This window comes from Python bivittatus, unplaced genomic scaffold (assembly GCF_059951505.1).
Source record: "Python bivittatus isolate LINGU-HERP-01145 unplaced genomic scaffold, Pbiv_v1 ctg000530_np1212, whole genome shotgun sequence".
NCBI lineage: Eukaryota > Metazoa > Chordata > Lepidosauria > Squamata > Pythonidae > Python > Python bivittatus.
The window spans coordinates 8,707,029-8,726,917 of NW_028277085.1; the positions used below are offsets into that span (position 1 = coordinate 8,707,029).

Sequence of the window (19,889 nt, forward strand, 5' to 3'; positions counted from 1 at the left end):
TTGAGCAGGCAATTCAGTCAGTGCATCGTATCCTCAGAAACTGCAAGCCATCACAGACGTTAGGCAGGAAGACAAAAGGCATCTAGGGAGAAGAGCGGGGTGGGGGGTGGAATCCGATGCTTTATTGTTGTGCTCAAGGGTATTGCTTTATATTTTTCAAAGGTCTCAGTTTGGGGCAAGCTCAAAGCTGGAACTGGTGTATGGCAACGATAAGAGTTCCTCCTTTTGCTCATGACGGGGAAGAACCAAGAAGAATGGGTCAGATGGCTCAACTCATCCCGTTCTCTCTAATGAGGAAAATTGCCAAGGGAGTGGAAGGCGTCTCTTCCCCATCATCTGTCCCCTTCATTTTTCAAATCTAAAAATATTCAAGATATGGAACCTGGGATCTTTCCCAGCAGAAGAGATGCTGGAATCTCTCCTTGCAATAGGCAGAGGGATTATTCAAGGAAACCATGGCCCTCAAGATTTTCCCCATCTGAAATTCTACTTAGCCCTCAGTAATTTCTGAAAATCCCCCTGGGAGGGGAAAAAAAGAGCAACGTTCTCAATTTTAGACCGATTTTAGTATTTTTTTCCCCCTGGATGTTGTATTATCTTTGGATTACTTCTTGTTGACTTCTCACCCACAAGACACCACATTCTGATTTATAAATGGAATCCAGTTTGTCATGTGTACCTCCAATAAACGGATATAAGGTTTTGGCCTTATTTTTCTGCATTCAAATGTGAATCCTATAATCCTATAGCAGAATTAATCTGGCAACAACCAGTTCAGGTACCTATGCAACCCCAAAGTGTAGGTTATTTTAAGTCATGTTTCTCAATTCTCATTTATGTAGCTGACAAAGATCAGCAGAGGGCCAGTGTGAGCCAGCCCCAGAATATTTCTTGCCCTCCTGGATTTTGCTACAATATTAAGGCTGTAGCATTGCCTAAAGAAAGCCTTTTCACCTATTGGCATGTAGGGGAAGAAACCCCCCCCCCCCCACAATGGGCTTGAGTACACCTTAGTGATGTTTGATTACCACCGATAAACTTAAAAAGATACCTTGGCTGAAGTGGAAGGAGGGTACAGTTGACAGATGTAGGTTCGAATTTCTATGTGGCCTTAGTGCCAACTCATTGACATGAGATATTTCTCAAATAATAAGTTGCCAGTTCACAGAGGCTACCTAAAAAGTAAGACTGGGCAGATACCAACCTTTGAATTTGGAAGAGCTCTACATGAAGAACAGAGGCGAAGGAGGGATGTGTGTGTGAAAAACCCTGAGCCAATGGAAATTTACAGGATAAAGCAATAGCTTCTACTAAATCTGGGTCTCAGTGAAAATGTAAATGAAGAGCAATTTCGTCTGAAGCCTTGGCCTTGTGGTGATTTTTGAGGAACCTTGAATTGTGCCATCTTTTTTCCCCCTTGAGTTTTGTTCTGTTTTTTGCTCTGAGCAGTAGATGACTGAATTCAGATGTTCTCAAGTGGGAAATTGACCCACTTCTGGATGGTGGTTATGATCGCTTATCTTCTTCCACAACCAAAGACAAGCCAGGAGGTGAGACCTCCCTCAAAAGTAGACCTGACTGATAAGATGGCATAACTTGAGGCCCCCTACAAGATAGAATAGGATTGTTTGCTTTGTTAATATTCCAGTTCAAGACTATGGTCAATAAACTTCAATTCTAGAAGTCCCCAACTCTTCCTGAGTTTTCTGCCTTCTTCACTGCTTCTTTCGAACAATAGTGGCTCTAGTCATACAAATCTGTCATGTGCGAATCCGTCCTGCTAAGCAAGTTTCTCAGTGGTCTTAGTGGGGACAGGTCCAAGGGAGCAATTCATATATAGAGTTGTCCCTTTGGGTCGGTCCACACTACCACCATAGAAAACCTTGTGTAGCAGGGCTGATTTGCCACACATGTACCTCTCTTTCTGCTATTGTCTTGTCTGCTCTGACAACGTGCTATGTCGCAAAGGGCAAATCAGCCTCATGGGGAAGATGGTGTAAATTCTGGGACTTATGAGCAGCTCATGTGAAACTGATTCTGACTTGTTAATCTTCCATAGCGTTTTCAGAACAACAGGAGCAAAACTGATCGCCAGAGGTCCATTCACCTTTCTCATTGGGGAGCTCACTAAACCGCATAAAAAGTGCCAGCATTTGGAAGAGCACTCATTCTGAATGCTATTTAACATGATGGTTAACCCCACCCTGTGAAGGTTCACATGATCCCAGAAAAAACCATTTGGGTTTTCCTTTAAGGCATGCATTGCTAGGCAGCAATTTCTTCTGGTAAAAAGTCTTCTTTTCTCCTCTTTCCAGCGATGCAAGCAGGAAAGGGGAAGGAGGAACATCAAAGGAAAACTCACCTACCTAGAGGCACCAGTGAGTGGGCTCGTGGTGTGGGAGAAGATACTTAATAATAACACACTGTTTTTGTAAGTCACAGGGTGCTGCACATGTGAAGGATTTTTTTAAAAAGCATTTCCTTTTTTTTTAAAACAAGGAGTAGCTTTCTATATCAACGGGAGGAAAGAAAACCTGGCAGAAGAGGAAATAATAATAATGATTTAAAAAAACTATTTTCAATTTTGAAAAATTCAACATGGGCCTGGCTTGTACAGTCAGATGTTCCAAAATGAACAGGCATGGACAGCAGAAGGGAAGTAGGTGCCCTCCAGAGGTAGACCTACAGCATTGGATGGAATGTACTGCCTGCTCCATTCTTAATTATAACTATTCTGAAAGGCACACTGCACCCAAGAAATTGAATATCTGTCTTTTTACATCTCACAGAAGTATTCAGAGCAGAGGTTGGCAAGCTAAGAGGTCTCAAGACCATGGCATTTAATTATAAATATAATACACTCACCTATAAAAAGGAGTTTCTGATGGATCTTCAGTGGATTCTCTTTTTTTCTGATCCACTATGTGCTGCAGCAAAAAGCAGATGAAACATAGTGAGAAAATGGTGAGAGAAGATGGACCTACTAAAAAAATAGGCGCACGGGCCAATTATATCATCTCCCCACTGTTCTACTCAGCAGTACGGTTGCCCTTATTTAGGCTTCCAACCATGTCCCAACCCAGGTTTAGCATGCAATGTAACACATATTCCAAGAACAATACTTTTTTTTTTTTTGCACAGGAAGTTGATCTTAAGGAAATCACCAGTGGAGCTTCGTGCAGGTCTTGGATGAGGAAGCTCATCTCAGGGGCAGTAACAACCAAGCCAATGAAAATACCTGTAGTAGGGGTGGGAAGGGTATCTCAGATGATGGAATTTGTCATCTGCTGGTCTTACATGCCTTTGTAAAAATCCATAGGCCAAGCAAGGCAATTGCACAGAAAAAGTCTCATCTGGAAGCTCTCTTAGGCTTAACTGCTGTTTGGAACTGCAAAACAAGCTGTGTCTAGATACCTTCAACTTGATGGCTGGCTTAGAAAGGAAACAATTGGGAGACCAAATCCAGCCTTGCCCTTCTTTGCAAACAATGTATTGCAACATAACATATTAAATAGGATTAAGCAGATGGCCTTCTCACATTGCAGGAGCAACATCAGCTTCGTTGCACATCACCTACACACAGCAGGGGTTCAGAAAGGTGGGATCCACAAAGCAGGAAGGAAGCCTTGCTAAATTGGGATCGATGTAGGCTATCTTGTTTATTTGCTTTTGAAAATGTCTTTCCTGGAAAGTGCTGGGTACCAGAACGCTGCAAGACTGAAAATTGTTTGCCTGGGAAAAAAGGGGCCAGTCTTCCCCTTCTCAAAAAGGCTGTGAAAATACAATACTGTAAAACAACACGCTTGCACCGTGCAACAATAGGCTTCACTGACCTCCCTCTCCCCAGGAGAGCTTTGAAGTGTGGATGTCTTCCCATCACATGCACTTCCTCATGTTAATTCTCAGCGTGTGGGTGAGAGAGAGACACCGCAGTCACATTTGCTGCCTTGTGAGTGAGGGGCGGAAGGAGGCATCTGCTGTCACCATTGATGGGTGTGCTTGATGCAGGAGACCAGAATCACGTTAGATTCTGGTCGCCTGCTCATCTAATTCCTGATAAAACACACACACATAAAAAGTTACTGTTCTGCAAAACTGAATGCACCAAAAGCTCATTGCTTTTGCTTTTCAGACTCATGGATGGCTAGTTCTGGCCACGGTGCAGTTTTTTGATGAAGCAAACAGCAATATTGATTGCCGTCAGAGACTTCCTGTCCCTCGTTCAGCTGTTACATTATCACCAAAAGCATCCTTTTACATAACCCTCCCTTCCTGATTTCCTCTGAATTGCTACTTCTCCATTTTAGGATAATAGACATAAGCAGCTCCACCACGCCTTCATCATATTTTCCCAGAGAGGAAGGGGAAACCAATACAGGTAGTCCTCAACTTACTACTATAATTGGGACCAGAACTTCCATCGCTAAGAGATGCGGTTGTTGAGTCACGCCCGATTTTACGACCTTTTTGCCATGGTTGTTAAGCAAAGCACACGGTTAAGCGAACAGGCTTCCCCCATTGACTTCATCAGAAGCTTGCTGGGAAGGTCGCAAATGGTGATCATGTGACCCTGGGATGCTGCAACTGTTGTAAATACATGCCAGTTGCCTAGTGCCCAAATTTTGATCACATGACCATGGGGACGCAGCAATAGTCCTAAGTGCAAGGACCAGTTGTAAGTCACTTTTTCAGTGCTGTTGTAACATCGAACAACTGTTAAACAAATGGCCGCAAGTTGAGGATTGCCTGTAGGGGCAAGTATCTCAACCCACATCCCAAGTATTATTCTTTGTTGATTAAGCCCCAATTAACTGGGTTCACAGATACTAAGCCATGGATTAGTACTACAGTCTGCCAAGCTGAAAAGAAAATTGCGCCCACAATACAGCTTTGGGCTTGTGGCATGCTGGTTGAAGAGACTGATCAACACCATCCAGCTACTCTCTCCCCAACTAACAGAACAATTTAGAAAAGCATCCATCTGTGCCCCAAGCTATTATAGGTGAAGATCTTGGAGCATTACATTTCCCTTCAAACCCTGTTCCATGCAAACTTGAAATAAATGGACAGTCTCTGCACCTCTTCCAGAACATAACGTGCACTTACGTGGAGGCTTCCAAAACGATCTCATCAATTGCTGTAAAGGGATAGCTGGGAAACAGCCAAGCCATCATTCTTCTGTAGCATTTAAAAGTCTATTGCTAGCTATGACTAAGGGACTGCATCCTGGAGATTGCATCCAGATGCACTCTCCCCAAATGTCTGCAAGCAAGCATCCTAAACAGGACCCTGAAAGTTGTGGGGGTGGGGAGAGCAAAAGAAATGATCCTGGAGTAAGAAAAATCTCTTTACTGAACACGCACACGCAAAGTGCTAATTCCCTCCCACACCCACACAAGTTGCAAGGATCCGCAAAGGTAAAACAGCCCAGATCAATCCTGGCTTGTTTTTAAAGTGAAATCCACAGGGCATTGGGAAAAAAAAAAAAAAAAAAAAAAGAGCCATTGCTGCCCTTTGACCACCTTTCTCCTTTGGGCATAGAGGGCTAGTTGGCTAAAATTTCTTACCACTGGAAAAAGGACATGCTGCCCACGAGCTCTGCGGTTTTATCCTTAGAAGCTTTCTTCGTTTCTTTCTTTTTGCAATTTTGGATCCATTGCAGTTGAGCTGGAGATTACTCAGCTCAGCTGCTCAATAAGCAAGAGAGTGAGAAGACCACAGCAGTGGAGCAGATTCTGGAGCTCAGAGGTCTCATGCAGAAGAGCAGTAAGCCTCCACGCGGAATATGAAGACTAAATTCCTCTTCAGAAAATACACTGCCCTTCTGATGGTGATGCCAAATAATAATACACCGTTAAATACGATACCACAATTTCTTATAATCATTTTTATTCATTGTGGAAGAACCCCCACTAGTATTTACATAGTGCAAAAGCTGTTATTACTCCAAAAAGGTATGGTAGACAGAATTATCCTTCATAAAAAGGAGAACATAGACAGAACTTGTTCATGAAGTCATTTCATTATTTTTTCTAATTTAAACTTTAGATCTGTTACTGATATTTAGTGTACAGGTATCAAAGATTAACAGACATTACCTAAGTATAGTCTTTAAAAGTACATTAACCACATATAAACATTAATTAGACTGTGCCCTTCTGTTGATTTTTCAAATTGTTAATTGTTTAAGATTGTTTGTGTAGGACTGAACTGGGCATGAAGCTGTACAGTTTCCATTTATGGCTTTTTTAAAGTGTTCTGAGTTAGTGATTAAAATCTGGTAAATTGACAGAGCATCTTGATTAATTGGCACAACTTCACACACGCACACAGATTACGACAATTTCAGTAGACAGCAGCTTTTCAAACAAGACGTTTTTGCTCCCATGCCATTAAAATTTAAGAGCTTCCAGCTGACAACTGGATTTAGCTACACTGCATAGATCCACCTAAAGAAGATTCCAAGGTATCTCCTAGTGATGTGTTCAGAGTACATACAAGTGCATCATTCAAAAGGATCTTTTCCATTTTTTTAAAAACCCAAACAGCAGGTCAAACACAACACCAATCACTGATCAAATTTCAAGTTTGTAAAAACATGCCATTTAAAATGTAAGCTGGGGAATAGGGCATAACAAGGGAGGAATACAGGTAATGGACTTTAATAGTATAAACACATATGTACTAGAACAAAGCATTGTATTAGTAACCTACAAACCCCATATTCTTATTTGGCCCACCACAGATTTCAGTGCATCAGCCCACCTTGGTGTTCTCTTATTACCCAGTGGCAAGCTCTTTTTATACAAATACTGGAAGTGCTTATGACTATTCCCTATATGGTCACCTCTAACCCATCAGACATATACCCCCACCCATCCCTGAAATTCCCATCTTTTGCCATTAACTCTAGTGAAATTAATTAAATTGACTTTAAGGAAGAGGAAACATTGTTGAGCTTGTTCCAAATTTATACCAATAAGACAGCAGAAACAGGCCTATTTGAAAAGAAATGAAAATTAAGCTGTTCAGAAGAAACATCAAGGACTATTACAGCATTGGAAGAGAACCCATCAAAAGAATGAACATAAACGTAATACCTCACTGCATTGCAAAAAGACAAAAGACAAAAGGAAACACTTTGAAAATGGAATACAATCTAACATACTTCATAGACATATTCTATTCTCAACCAGTTCTTAGGGGCCCCCTCCCCAAAATGAGCATTTTATGAAGAATGGCTTCAGCCCATGATATGCTGTTTGTCCTAAGGAGACCTGCTGCAGTTTGGAGATCAGCACATTCACGTGGGAGGTCAAACTGAGATACACCAGAATGTTTTGACTAAATTTGAAACATATAATGGGAAAAGGGGGGTGGGGTGTATACTTATCTACTGGTTTTATGCAAACTGGCAAGGGACAAACCAGGTTTTAAAAAAAGAGACACACATTTAAGACAACATCTACTGAAGAACGAAGTCATTTTGATTGATTAGCACTTCAAGAGGAGAGAGGGAAGAAATATCAATTTGTGGACAGTCTGCAAGGATGCAGGTAGCCTCCAATCCTTTTCCTACTCATCACATACTGGTTCCATGTACAACAGCTAATTATACAAACTTTTTTTTCCGCTACATTCCTTAACACTAGGTGACAACAGACAATTGTGAAACATTTCATCAGATTTTTCTTATTAGAAATAAAAAAACCTAGCTTCAGATATGATAGTTATTGGTCCCAAACTATTAAGAGAGCAACCGACCTATGAAATATTTTACGCTGCTGGGGACAGCCATATTTTCATAAAGTTTGTCTTCTTGCACTACTTCTACCATCACCGTTCCCCCCCCCCCGGCTTTATGCGACTTGGTTTGGTGAAATGAGTGCTAGAAAACTCAGAATAGGCATGCAAAATTTAAGCAAATCATTAAAAATAACAGTTCTTCTCTCCCCCATTCTGAAACTCCACAAGCCGAAGGATATTTCCCTACTGCTTAGCCACTTCTACCTCTCACATTTATGAAAGTCTACTTTCAATGGGGCAAACTGCTAGAAGACCACAGAGTTCACATTCTCAGCAAGACCAATCTCAAGCAAACAGTGAGGTGATCTGAACACCAACTTTCTTTCCCTTTCCCCAGTAAATTCCCCCAAGCTTCATATTTCATTTTTTGCTAAATGGTCGATATCTGATTCTAACTTTCTATTTACATAGCATGTATAAACTCATAGTAACATTCCTGAGATCAGTGAAAGCATTAAGAAGCAGTCAGAAAATGGCGCGCTGCAATGTAGCAGAAATTAAGAAAGCCAAACAATGAAAGTTTGTGGTGGTTAATGGGCCCTTTTTGGCAGTCCTGCAGGCACAGTGACAATGTTAAAGTAGTCAGTTGGAAAGTAAACAGATACATCCTCATCAAAGTACCCGCTAAGAGATGTTTCTCCAAAGTACCTAGCCAAATGCTTTTAGCCAACTGCAACCAGTCCTTCAGGAGTGTTATTTCTTAAACAAATATTCTAAGATACTACTAAGAAGATGCACTGATTCAGTGACTAGCTAATATACATCTTTCTAGCCCTTTTTTCAGAACACATTTTCATTCTGATTATAGTCACCTGTAATAGCCTGAAAAAAAAATCACTCTGGCCTAATTTTAGGGACTCAGTGGCCAAATACCTCCCAAAAAAGATCAGGACGAAGCAAATATTGGTCAATACTGTCAATGCTTTAAAAATATGTAAGAATTTTTCAGTTTGAGAAGAGTTTTGCATTAAAAATGGTCAGGTGCAAATAGTTTTCTCATACGAAAAAGATGCCCAATGACAGTTTAACACACATAGCCTGTTCTAAGAAAGATATAAATATTAATCATACATGCACACTCTAGGTCTCAATGAAGAAGTAATAAAGACCGCTACAAAAAATATGTTGTGAATTAAATATGCATATTAAATGTTACACAGTGCAAAATGCTGAGATGAAGCACACAAAGCAATGGCTGCAATCCTTACAACAATTAGTTTTTTTAAAATAGTAAAGTTTCCTGAGTTTGGGCTTAAAGTTTATGGTATATAATTTGAGTCTGTATGTTTTGTATCAAGGGAAGTGCAGGTATTAGACTTCTGCTGAGCTTTATTTGTAGCCTTGTCCATTGTCCATTCTTCACTGTCAAGAACCAATTCGGCTGGCTCAGGAGTTTCCAGTTCTTCCTCCTCGCTTTGTTCAACGTTCTCATCTTCCGCACCACTGAGGCTCTTTCCAAGTTGAAGTGTTTCCATAGTCCGCTGAGTCTCTGAGACCCATGATTCAATTCTGCTGTTGAGCTGAACTTCTTCTGATATGGGTTCATGGGCGTAGTCCTCCTCCTCCTCCTCCTCCTCCTCTTCCTCATCTTCTTCAAGCATTCCTGGCACAAGAGTACTCGTTGTACTGGTCATGGAGGAGTTCAAAATATCCCGGCAACTGCCATCTAAAGATCCTGTGTCTGTACTTTGCTGAGAGGCCCATTCCAGATTGTCATCTGGCTTCACTTCCTCTTTCCCACTTAGTGGTTTCCCATGAGATGCAACTGTCATGAGGCCAACGGCAGCTAGAGATAACTGCTTACCAGCAGTAGCATTATGGCTGCCAGGTTTTTCTGAAGCAGCAACCTTGCACACCACTTCTCTTTCATTTTCAGATGCTTCCAAGCCATCTGAGGTTTCCACCATATTCCTCCAATTTGTTTCTGGGGGGAAAAAGGCAGAACATTTTGGGAAAGGCTACAAAGCAAAATGAAAAGCATACTTCTATTTTAAACAAGTTGATAAGTACATACAGGTAACCTTATCTCCATTCTAGGAAAAGCTTTGAACAATACAATTACTAAAATTCTGTTACAGGTCACAAAAAGCAAGAATGGCTTCCAGTACACTGTGGTTAACAAGACTAAACACAAATCTGATTCTGTGCATTGTGAGCAACTGCTTGATGCTATAGAATAATATAATTTATACCATTGTCCCGTTGAGCCCTTTAAATGCTAATAATTAAAATGTAAAACAAAAAAAATTCTTCTCTCTATAGCAAACCCAAGAAGAAAGGAGATCTGAAGAAGCAATTCTAAGAATGTAAACTGTTGTTTCCATGAATAAAACTGTACATGAAAATAAGTAGATAAAAAAAATTAGCCTATGAGAGTTTAACTATTTCATTCCAAATCAGTAGCAACCACAGAGTCCCTGAAGAGAATTTGAAATAAAGTTATGGTGTACTACATCATTGCTCCTTATTTGTTTTTAAATAATAATTTATTTAATCATTATTTAATCATTAAATCATTCTGATCTGAATCATGATCATTAAGATTATCATTTTTAATCACTCTGATCTTAATGCTTTTAGCCCCCTATTTTATTGCTTTAGTTTTATTGTGTTTTTTTAATCAGACTACAAATTGCCCTGGGAGCCAACTGAGGGACAGCAGTACAAACATGGAACAGAGACCTGTTTTATGAGACTGCAATACTCTACAGACCTTATATTTTAAAGTAAAAAAATCTTACTAAGTTATATTTTCAAATTTTTGCAACTGGTTGAATATGGAGGCAATTTTGTTTATCTAAAACAAAGGCTTAAATTTCAGTATTCCAAGCAGGGATGTCACCAAGGGAGAATGTCAAAAAGTTAAGATGGTGGCCACACCTGTGTGATGAAGCCCTGCCTCTTTATTGCAAGTGTCATAAGAGACAAATGTAAAAATGGGATAAGGCTTCAATCATACAGTTGCGGCCACCATGTTGACTTTTTAAATTACTTCCCTTTCTGGTACACACACCTGATTCCAATATTGTACCAGAGCAGAAGTTCATGCCATGGTTGTCATGCTACAGGTGACTCCATGATATCTAGTGTGAGATGTGTGATTAAACAGACAATCCAGAATACTAGACTGTAGGAAACTGCAAAATTCCAATAAGGTTATGAAATAAATTTGGTCAAAGAGGCCGTTATTATATCTTTATAATTATAAAAGTTCATCCAATTATGAATTAAGGCAGGCTAGAGAAAGAAACATTTAAAAATTTAAGAAAAAGCATTACTTTGAAATACATGCTTACCGTACTCCTTCTCATTCACCTCTGAAATTGGCTCGGAAATAACACTGCAGAATGAAATGGCGCTTGCTGCTGAAGGGTTCCGGGAATGTCCCATGTGGTGGGGCACCTTCTTAATGTTCTTTAGGGCCTCCTCCTGTTCTTGCTCCATGGCTGCAACCATATCTCGGTAGGCTTTCCTGGCCTCTTCAGTCAGCGAAACCAGTTTATTGAAGAGGTTCTAAAAGATAGAGAGTCCACTCAGAGAGGGAAAACTACCATGAGATGTTACTAGATAGCTTGCAATGTTTTACTGGAAGGTTTCGTGTTTTTTTTTCTCTTGGGTCTTATTCAAACAGTACACAGATGGTTATATCTTAAAATATGTACAGCACTGCATTATATCACAGTAGACCAAGCTTCTACCTTGCAATCCAAACACTGAACTAGACAGTGGATCAGAAAAAAACAGGACAATGATGCTAGCCTGAACTATTGGTGTCCACTGATTATCACTGCCAGTCCAATCATGCTGGGTGAAGAAATGCCATGCTGGCTAGAACTATAATGGCAGCAGATGCATGGACTATGTCATCTTCCCAGACATGTGAGGATTTCTGTGTATTTCTTATACATACATGCACCCATGTACATCAGAATTGGAAAGGTTGGCTTTTATTGTTTTTTTAACTTAGAATATATCATCGTTTTGTGTACGAAAAGGAGTATGAGCACCAATCTACTTCAGAGATTTGGGAAGAAACACAAGACACACCACTTGCAGATATAGATTATACAACTCAGGTTATTTTACAACACAGAAACAGAATGAATTTAGTTTCAGGCTTTATTGGCTGTACAATGAACTTCATGCTTGCAGAGCTGAATTAGAAGCTCTTACCTCAGCACCTGAGTAATTGAAGATCCCCACCACACTGACAGGGACTAACTTGTTGACACAGCGACCAAGAGCTTTGCGTCCAAGGGCAAAGACAAAAGGGATTTCTTGTTCTCGAGCCATGGCAATCACGTTATACAGAGCTTCATCTAGTCCACCTTGGAACACGTCAAGGAAAAAAGGAGATGAAGAACCTTCTCACAATTAGTCAGACTTAAGTCTATTAATTTCATTTATTTATTAAAAAGTTTAAACCACCCAACTGAAGTTCCTTGAAGTTGAAGTTCCCTGGGCAGTTTACAATAAAATTGTACGATGTTAATCAAACAGAAGTCAGATGAAAACTGAATACATGTAAAGCACACAAAACAGAATGAACGCGAAGCTGCCCCCCCAAAAAAGAGGTATCAGCAAACACTTCAGTTCTTAATTCATTAATGTGAAGGTGCCTCAAACATGTAAAGTTGGAATTGAGTTCAACTCCTTATGGACTTGCATGAGGACTTTTTGGGGCAGCCGTATGGAAGTTGTTGCCATTGTCTTCTTCCAGAATGTTTTTTTTTTTTTAACTTCCCAATATAGGCTACAGCCCTGAGAATCTTGATCTCTCCATCCAAGCACTAACCGATTCTGACTTCACTTAAGCCTTTTTGGGATCCACCATGATCAGCTAGGTGCTGCCACCTGCTGTAGCCCCTGAACATCTACCCTGCTGCAAATGGAGTTCGCTGATGCATAATATGTGGAAGTACCTAAATGTCATCTCTAGGAAATGAAATTCACCATCTGTAACTCAACATCTACAGCCAGCCAGAAAAGGAAAATACAGTTTCCCTGTTTTAAGTTGCTGCATGTTCAAAAGTGAAATAATCAGTTATTCTTATTAACCAACTTACGTTATCAGCAAGAAAGGTCCTTAAAAAGAAAATTAGTCTTAAATAGTTCAAAAACGTGAGGTAGAAAATTACTTAAAAATAGTAGATTGTATCAAGCACAATTGTCTTCTGTGACCAAAACAATGCATGGATGTTTTAATGCCTGCCCATTTGCTCCTCTGTAACTGCAGATCCTGAGTCACACTGTAAACTGTCCCTAATGGTCTTTCTAATCTCCTGGAGGAGTTTCTTGAGGGCTTGAGAGTTGCAACAGGAAGGGGAGAAAAGCCTAGGGTCTGCTCAGCGTTCTAGGCACATGGTACCTTGGAGGCCACTCAGTGTTTAATATATAAAAGACAGCAATGGGAGAAGAGTAATCAAAATAACTTTGTGTAAAAAAGGAAACTGGTTTAGCTATGTAAGAGAAGATATCTCATGAGAGTTATTTATACCTTTTGACTGGATCTTCTCACAGTTGGGAGAAATAATAACACATTTGATCTTGCTTAACTTCATATGCTTTGTAACCTCTCGCAGCCCCATCACAAGTCTCCTCTTTGCTTTAGCTTTTATAGGATCCTTCAGATAAATTCGTTCTTGGAAGCTGACAAGCTCTTGCAGCAGGAGAGTCACGCATTCATCTATTTCTTTACTGAGAACTTGATTACAGTACCTGTACGTTCAGGAGATGAGCAAAAAGACAAATTTTAGCAATGCTAATTTGCATCTATTATACGGAAAAAAATGTTCATCCTTTTTGAAGTTCTCTTTCCTAAAACTACTTTTAATTTCATCTGCCATAAAATAAGAGCCATGACTAGAGAAGTACAGATGTTTGTATGTTTAAAAGTAAGCTTTGCTATCTACATTGCAAGCTGTATTTTTATGTACTAAGTACTCGCTACATTCCGAACATATAAAAGGAACATAAAGTTATATATTCTTCCTTTGATTAAACTCTTTCTTAGCCTCCCTAAGCTCCGTGTTGCTCTGGTTTCTCTTCAGGTCGTATAAATCTTTCGCCTATTTGAAAATTATTTTGTTCCCAATGTTTTTCAAAAGCTGGGTGCTACCATATTTGCAAACAAACACACTGCAGGGAAGCTGCATGAAGCAGTTTCAGATACAAAAGCAACAGAAATAATCCTGAAAGACTATGAATTGAGAAATGAAACATAATGCAGAAGGACAGGAGAGTTGATAGGAAGGCAGGGATTAAGCAAAGCAACTGCAGTGTCACCACTTCTTAACATCTCCCCTGAGGAAACAGGTTTAATGTGGGGTAGTCCTGAATCCTACATTGGTTGTTGAATCCATCTGTCTTTTTTTTTAAGCTACAGATTTTAGGAACATGTTTTTCTATATGTATCCGGTATGTATATTTGATATATATGTTTTCTGTCTCTAAGGCCATAATAAAGGTGAAGACATGGGAACCCACCTGTCTCTTTCACCCACAAATACTTTTTAATCAGCTTAACTTGATGAGTCAATGCCAACCTTTTTTATTTGTTGGAAACCAATCACCTGCACTTGGATAACTTTCTCCTTGTCCTATTGCAAAACACCACATATGCCTGGCTGAAGATATCCAAAGATTTCTCCCAGAGGCAATTCACTCTTAGCTGGAGTAGATTATGCTCCAGACAGCTAGAATCTGTTTAGTGGAACTGACGTGCCTTCCTGTAAGAACTTAAGTTCGTTCTACTTGGACCAACCTGTTTACTTTGAAAAAGCCCTATAGAATGCAGTTTTGTTTTTTTAAAAAAACTTACTCTCTGAATCGTTTGCTGTGAATTTTTGTTATAGTTGAAGATGCCATTGGGCTTCCTATCCCTGAACTTGCAGGAGAACCTTGGGATACCGGAGTCATGCAGTAGGGAGAATTCTGGCTTGCTGGAGAGAGGGAGGTGTCACTCGGCACACTCAGGCCAGTTTCTATAAGAGAGAAGGCAAAACAAAACAGCTGTGGCACTCAAAAGAAAGGACTCAGTGTCCCATCATAACCCTCAGAAAAACAAAGTCTACATGTCTGTCTTCACAGATCAGTATCAGAGAACCCAAAGACCTTTTTAAAAAACCCCACCCAGGAGATTAATTAAGAAAATAGGGTAGCAGATCCAGCTTTAGTGAATCAGAACAATCACACACCTCCTCGTTCAGCAATTTAAAGTCTTGTACGGCAGAATGTTACATCATAGATTGCAATAAACTATTTAGACTATTTTTACCACGTGCAACCTTCTGGCTCCAGCCTATTTATTGAATTAATAACCCACAACATGCATACGTTCATAGAATGGCTATTAAACATATTTATACAGAGACATGTCTCAGGTTGATCTTCTAACCTTCTTGAGATGTTAGTTCTTCTGCCTGGTTAGAAGTCAGAGTCACCTCTTGTTCCTCATCACCACCCAAAAGGCTGTGATCTACTGATAAACGTCCTTTCTTTTCTTCTCTCTCTTTCAAAATAATCTGAAATAAACCCAATTAAGATATTGTGAATATTTTTGCCCTCCTATCATTCATTCTTTGTAGATAAGGTAGAAAAAAAAGTACACTTCCAAAACTTGCTATGCCATGTAGATAAAATTAAAATACAAGATTAGATTTTGGAATATTAAAAAGTGTATACTTGTTTTCAAAATGTCATTCTTATTGAAAAATAGATTAATCATTCACCACTGTTAAATATATGTTAAAGAGCAGCAACTGACAGACACATTTCAATCCTGCGGTCTTCAATGGAATATGTACTACGTTTGTTTCAAGACTAGATTCCTGAATCATGCAAGCGTGAACTGGATTTTATTTTGGAGTTGCTAATCTACTAATCATCATTTATATGTACACAATAATAATATAAAATTTGCTAGCTTTATTATTTATAATTTTAAAGCATTTTGGAAGATAATCACATTGTTCCTCATGCCTTTTAAACATACCACTGCATATGAGAAGTCCAAACTGACATTAATATTTTCTACTACCCACAGCAATTCTATGGTCATCATTGTTTATGATACATACTTGTAAAGAAACCAATTTTATGATAATCAAGCGATTAAATTCAAGCTAATTCCACTGAAATTCTGGCAAATTTCATACTTAGAGAGCAAGGCAAAACATGCATTCCTAGTGATTTGACTGAGCAATCTTTAAGTATTTGGAAATACGACAAATCTCTCAGAAAAAATTATGGAAAAAAATATTTATTAGGATATAGTATACAAAGAAAGACGAAACTCTGGATCGCAATGTGTCCTATTCAATGGCCCCACTGAAGACAGTTAATCTCAAGGAGACAAAAGATGACCAGTTAAATATTTTCTGGCATATTGGCAGGTAATGCAACTCCCGGTACTTTCAACCCCTAAGTTTGTTTTCTGCTACAAGGACTTTGGGCTGTTAGAAGCTCGGACTGCTATTTTCCATTATTCAAAGACCATATTGTTAAAAAAGAAGTCCCACTTTAGGAAATCTATTTACCTTTTTCAGGGCTGTAGGGCGCTTCAGCTTTGACAGTTCTCTCTCTTTTCCTCGTTTGACTTTTGGGGCAGTGGAATCCAAAGGATTAAGGCAACCCACCGATGGTTGTCCTTTGGAGAAGGATTTCCGGCTGGTGGATTCTTTGGTGTGAAAAGGAACTGCGCTGCCAACTGAATATAAACAAAAGTGTGCAATGGTTTAATTGATGTTGCTGAAAGAAAATGAGTGTTCCCACGGTAGTTTACCCCCCTCCCCCCACTGCTCTGTTCTCATTACAAAGTCTTTTCCTTCACTGGAAATAAAAACAGATTACAGTGACAAGGAAGTTACGCAATGGAACAATGCTGCTCAGAGATTATCTGTTGTTGTAAGAAAGTAATCTGATTCGTGGAGAAGAATAGAAACATGCTGTACACCAGTTTTATGAAGCAATGTTATCTGTATTGGTCAAAAGAACCAAGCTACCCACAAATTCCTTTAAATGGCTTCCAAGAAACCTCACAACTTTTCCCAGGCCACCATTAGCTTGGACCACACCCTAAAACAATGGCCTACAAATCACAATGTCTGGCTTCACACAATACACAGAATTATGACTTAGTGGAATGCATGAACTTTGACTGCAACTGCTTTCCAAGGTTCTAAGAAACATTTTGCGTGGAGAGTAGCTGTTTATGTATGACAAAGGTGTCTGGGCTACAGATCGTGTCAAACTGTACTTCTAAATGAAGTATTCCTGACCAAAGAAGACAATGCAAATGTAGCAATTGTGCTCCGTGTTATTATACCAGTTCTCTCTGATGGAAGAGATGCTTGAGCACTGTGCGGCTATAAAGATTGGTCAAGTAAAACATACCAACCTGTGTAGGAGAGGGGTCTGGTGTTTGTGATCTGACGAGCTTTCATTGCCTGCTGCTGTTTTTCAAGAGCTGCCAGCATGTCCCCCAAGTCTAACTGCACAGGAGTTTTACTCTTCTTTCCAGCTGCTTTTGAAACAGCTTCCTAGACTCGGGGTAACAATGGGATACATCATTTTCAGTGGCCAAAGTGATCATTTCAACCAGATCATCTGGCTTCTATAGTATCAGAGGCTATTCTGTTCTTCTGATCATAAGGTGGTGTGAGGATAGAGGTGCATTTTGCTATAGGAACAGACCCATTTAGCAATAAAGGAATTTATGATTATGGAGAATTCAGATAAACAAAAAACAAGATTACAAACTTTCAAAGGAAAATGTGGCACTTCATTTACTCCAGGAGACCTTCTTGTCGGATTAGTAGGGACAAGAGTAGCATGGTTTGGGGATTTCGAGCATCACACACTACAATCTGTCCACCTAGACTGAAACCCATAATGCATTTCAATTACCGCATTAGAACAGACCTGAAGTTTCCTCTGCTCCATACTAATTTCTGAGTACTCTTGAGCTGTAGCCAGTGCTGCTGCAAGAGCTTTTTTCTTCTGACTTTTTGCTCGTTTGGGAACAGAGGTAGTGATTGGAATCGGAGTCTGTACTATATTGATTGGAGAATTTTCAGGTAAATCATCCAACTAAATAAACAAGATATAGTGATAAACATAAAGGAGGGTACAGTATTAAAAAGAGATACAGCACAAACCTCAGCTCATCATATACTTGTCTTCCCAGAGCTGATCTTGCTTCTTTATCTAGATCAACCTAATGTTCTTCCTAACCAGGTGGTCAGCTTTGTATACAGAACTCCTTAAGACACCTAACAATGCTGTAGTAAAGCTAGAATTTGAATTGTAATATGCAATTGTCCGCTAACAGTCTTTAATCATACTTAAAATCTTATTTAACTGGATAAACAAAACAATTCTCAGTTTAGAGGCCCTCAAAATTAGCAACCATGATATGACTGAGAAAGATTACATCGTTTTGATTCTGGTATATGCTGCACGGAACTTGTTTCTGAGCACATCCCAAAATACACCCATAGTTAAGGTAAAGTCTCTCTAACTCAGTGTTGTCCAAACTTGGCCACTTTAAGATGAGCGGACTTCAACTCCCAGAATTCCCCAGCCAGTCATGCTGGCTGGGGAATTCTGGGAGTTGAAGTCCGCTCATCTTAAAGTGGCCAAGTTTGGACAACACTGCTCTAACTGAACTCAATGCCTCGTTACTACATCAGCATATCCGTGGGATTTTGGGGAAGTTGCTTATAGGACTTTCAATCTTGATATTGCCTGTAGTCTCCCAGCCAGGTATGAACCAGAACTAGTAATTTGCTTTAAATTGAAAGTTCAGATCCTAAGAAATCAAATGTTACACTCTTCACAATGCCAGGGTATGCTTTTTTGTGTTCCCATGAAACAATTCTGCTCACTTTTATTGCTCATTAAAAATGAGTCAGAATATACCAAAAAGAAAAAGAATAACCCAATCACAATTTTGCCCCCAAAATGTAATAGCGTCACTTACCATTTTGGGTGCGTGCTTCAGCTGCATGTTACCAGCTTTAGAATGTCCGCTATCACAATTTAGTTCGGGGAATTCTTCTTCATCCTGAACAAAGGTTTTGGAAAATCCATTAACTGAAATTCACAGGACACTACCCCTATTTTGCAGCCAAGCATTATCCAGCTAGAGATTGGTGGAAACTGGCAAATGCATATGAATAGTACAAAATGGGGTAAACATGAAACCATATTGGAATTTGCAGGAAAGATATTGTTACCACATGCCACATTGAAAACAAACTGAAAAATACCATTGGTAATTTGAAAAATAAGTTTATAGGTTTTAAAATCAGCAAGCAGGGGTACAGTGAGATGTGGCTATCAACCAACTCAAAATCTCCACTTGTCTTAGTGAATGAAAGGTATGATGAATGAAAGGTATGATAAACAAGAGTTACCCCAAAATATAGCAGTTCAGGGCTCTGCTCTACTCTGTTTGACTGGCTTGTGATTACTGGTTTCTCAATTTTCTTCTGCAAACTCTGTTTCCTTTCTGAAGATGTGCTGTGACCTCTACATCTAAAACCAGGCTATACAGGTAAATAAAAACAAACATATTAGGACTGTCCCTTTTACGTTGCAGTACAAGAGCACCCATGTAAATCACAGTCAAAGTGCGCTAGCTACCCTACCTGCCACGTGAAAATCTAACTTCATCTCTGGGGTTGTAGAAACATGACTAGTAGTGAGAATAGAGAGTTGAACAGTCTTCACAGAGTGGAGCAGAGTAAATGAACTGGCATTACAAAAAATTAAAATACTGATTCATGTTGTCAATATTTCATCAGCTTATTTGTATTCTACATGCCTAAAATTGGTTTATACAATAAAATTGACACTTTTAACAATGTATATAGATTGCCAATAATTTTGTAATGACTTTGCAGCACGGATGCATACAGGAAAGAAAGTACTAATTGGTGGAGAATTTCATTTCTCTAATAGCCTCTATAAAGGAGAAGCAACTTTCTTTCTAACGTAAGAAATGCATTAACTGAAGTTATATAAACTTACTGATTCATGGATTCTGCAACAATCTATTTTTCATCTCTAGACAGCTTGTT

The 19,889-nt window shown here is 39.4% G+C and overlaps 1 protein-coding gene across 2 annotated transcripts in view; it reads right to left on the reverse strand.

The window, feature by feature from the left end:
* Nucleotides 1–5,872: 5,872 nt before the first annotated feature.
* The window catches only part of SECISBP2L (SECIS binding protein 2 like), a 30,540-nt gene continuing 16,523 nt past the window's right edge, over nt 5,873–19,889 (reverse strand). The window contains exons 8-18 of one of the 2 annotated variants that reach the window (XM_088148577.1): nt 19,224–19,355; nt 18,788–18,871; nt 17,728–17,895; nt 17,204–17,345; nt 16,344–16,513; nt 15,203–15,329; nt 14,627–14,789; nt 13,304–13,524; nt 11,980–12,134; nt 11,103–11,319; nt 5,873–9,730 (exon numbers count right to left, since the gene is read on the reverse strand). In XM_088148577.1, the coding sequence (XP_088004703.1) occupies nt 9,066–9,730; nt 11,103–11,319; nt 11,980–12,134; nt 13,304–13,524; nt 14,627–14,789; nt 15,203–15,329; nt 16,344–16,513; nt 17,204–17,345; nt 17,728–17,895; nt 18,788–18,871; nt 19,224–19,355 (2,244 nt within the window). In that variant the 3' untranslated portion in view covers nt 5,873–9,065. The remainder of the gene's footprint in view (nt 9,731–11,102; nt 11,320–11,979; nt 12,135–13,303; nt 13,525–14,626; nt 14,790–15,202; nt 15,330–16,343; nt 16,514–17,203; nt 17,346–17,727; nt 17,896–18,787; nt 18,872–19,223; nt 19,356–19,889) is intronic. The other variant, XM_088148576.1, reaches the window with a different exon arrangement.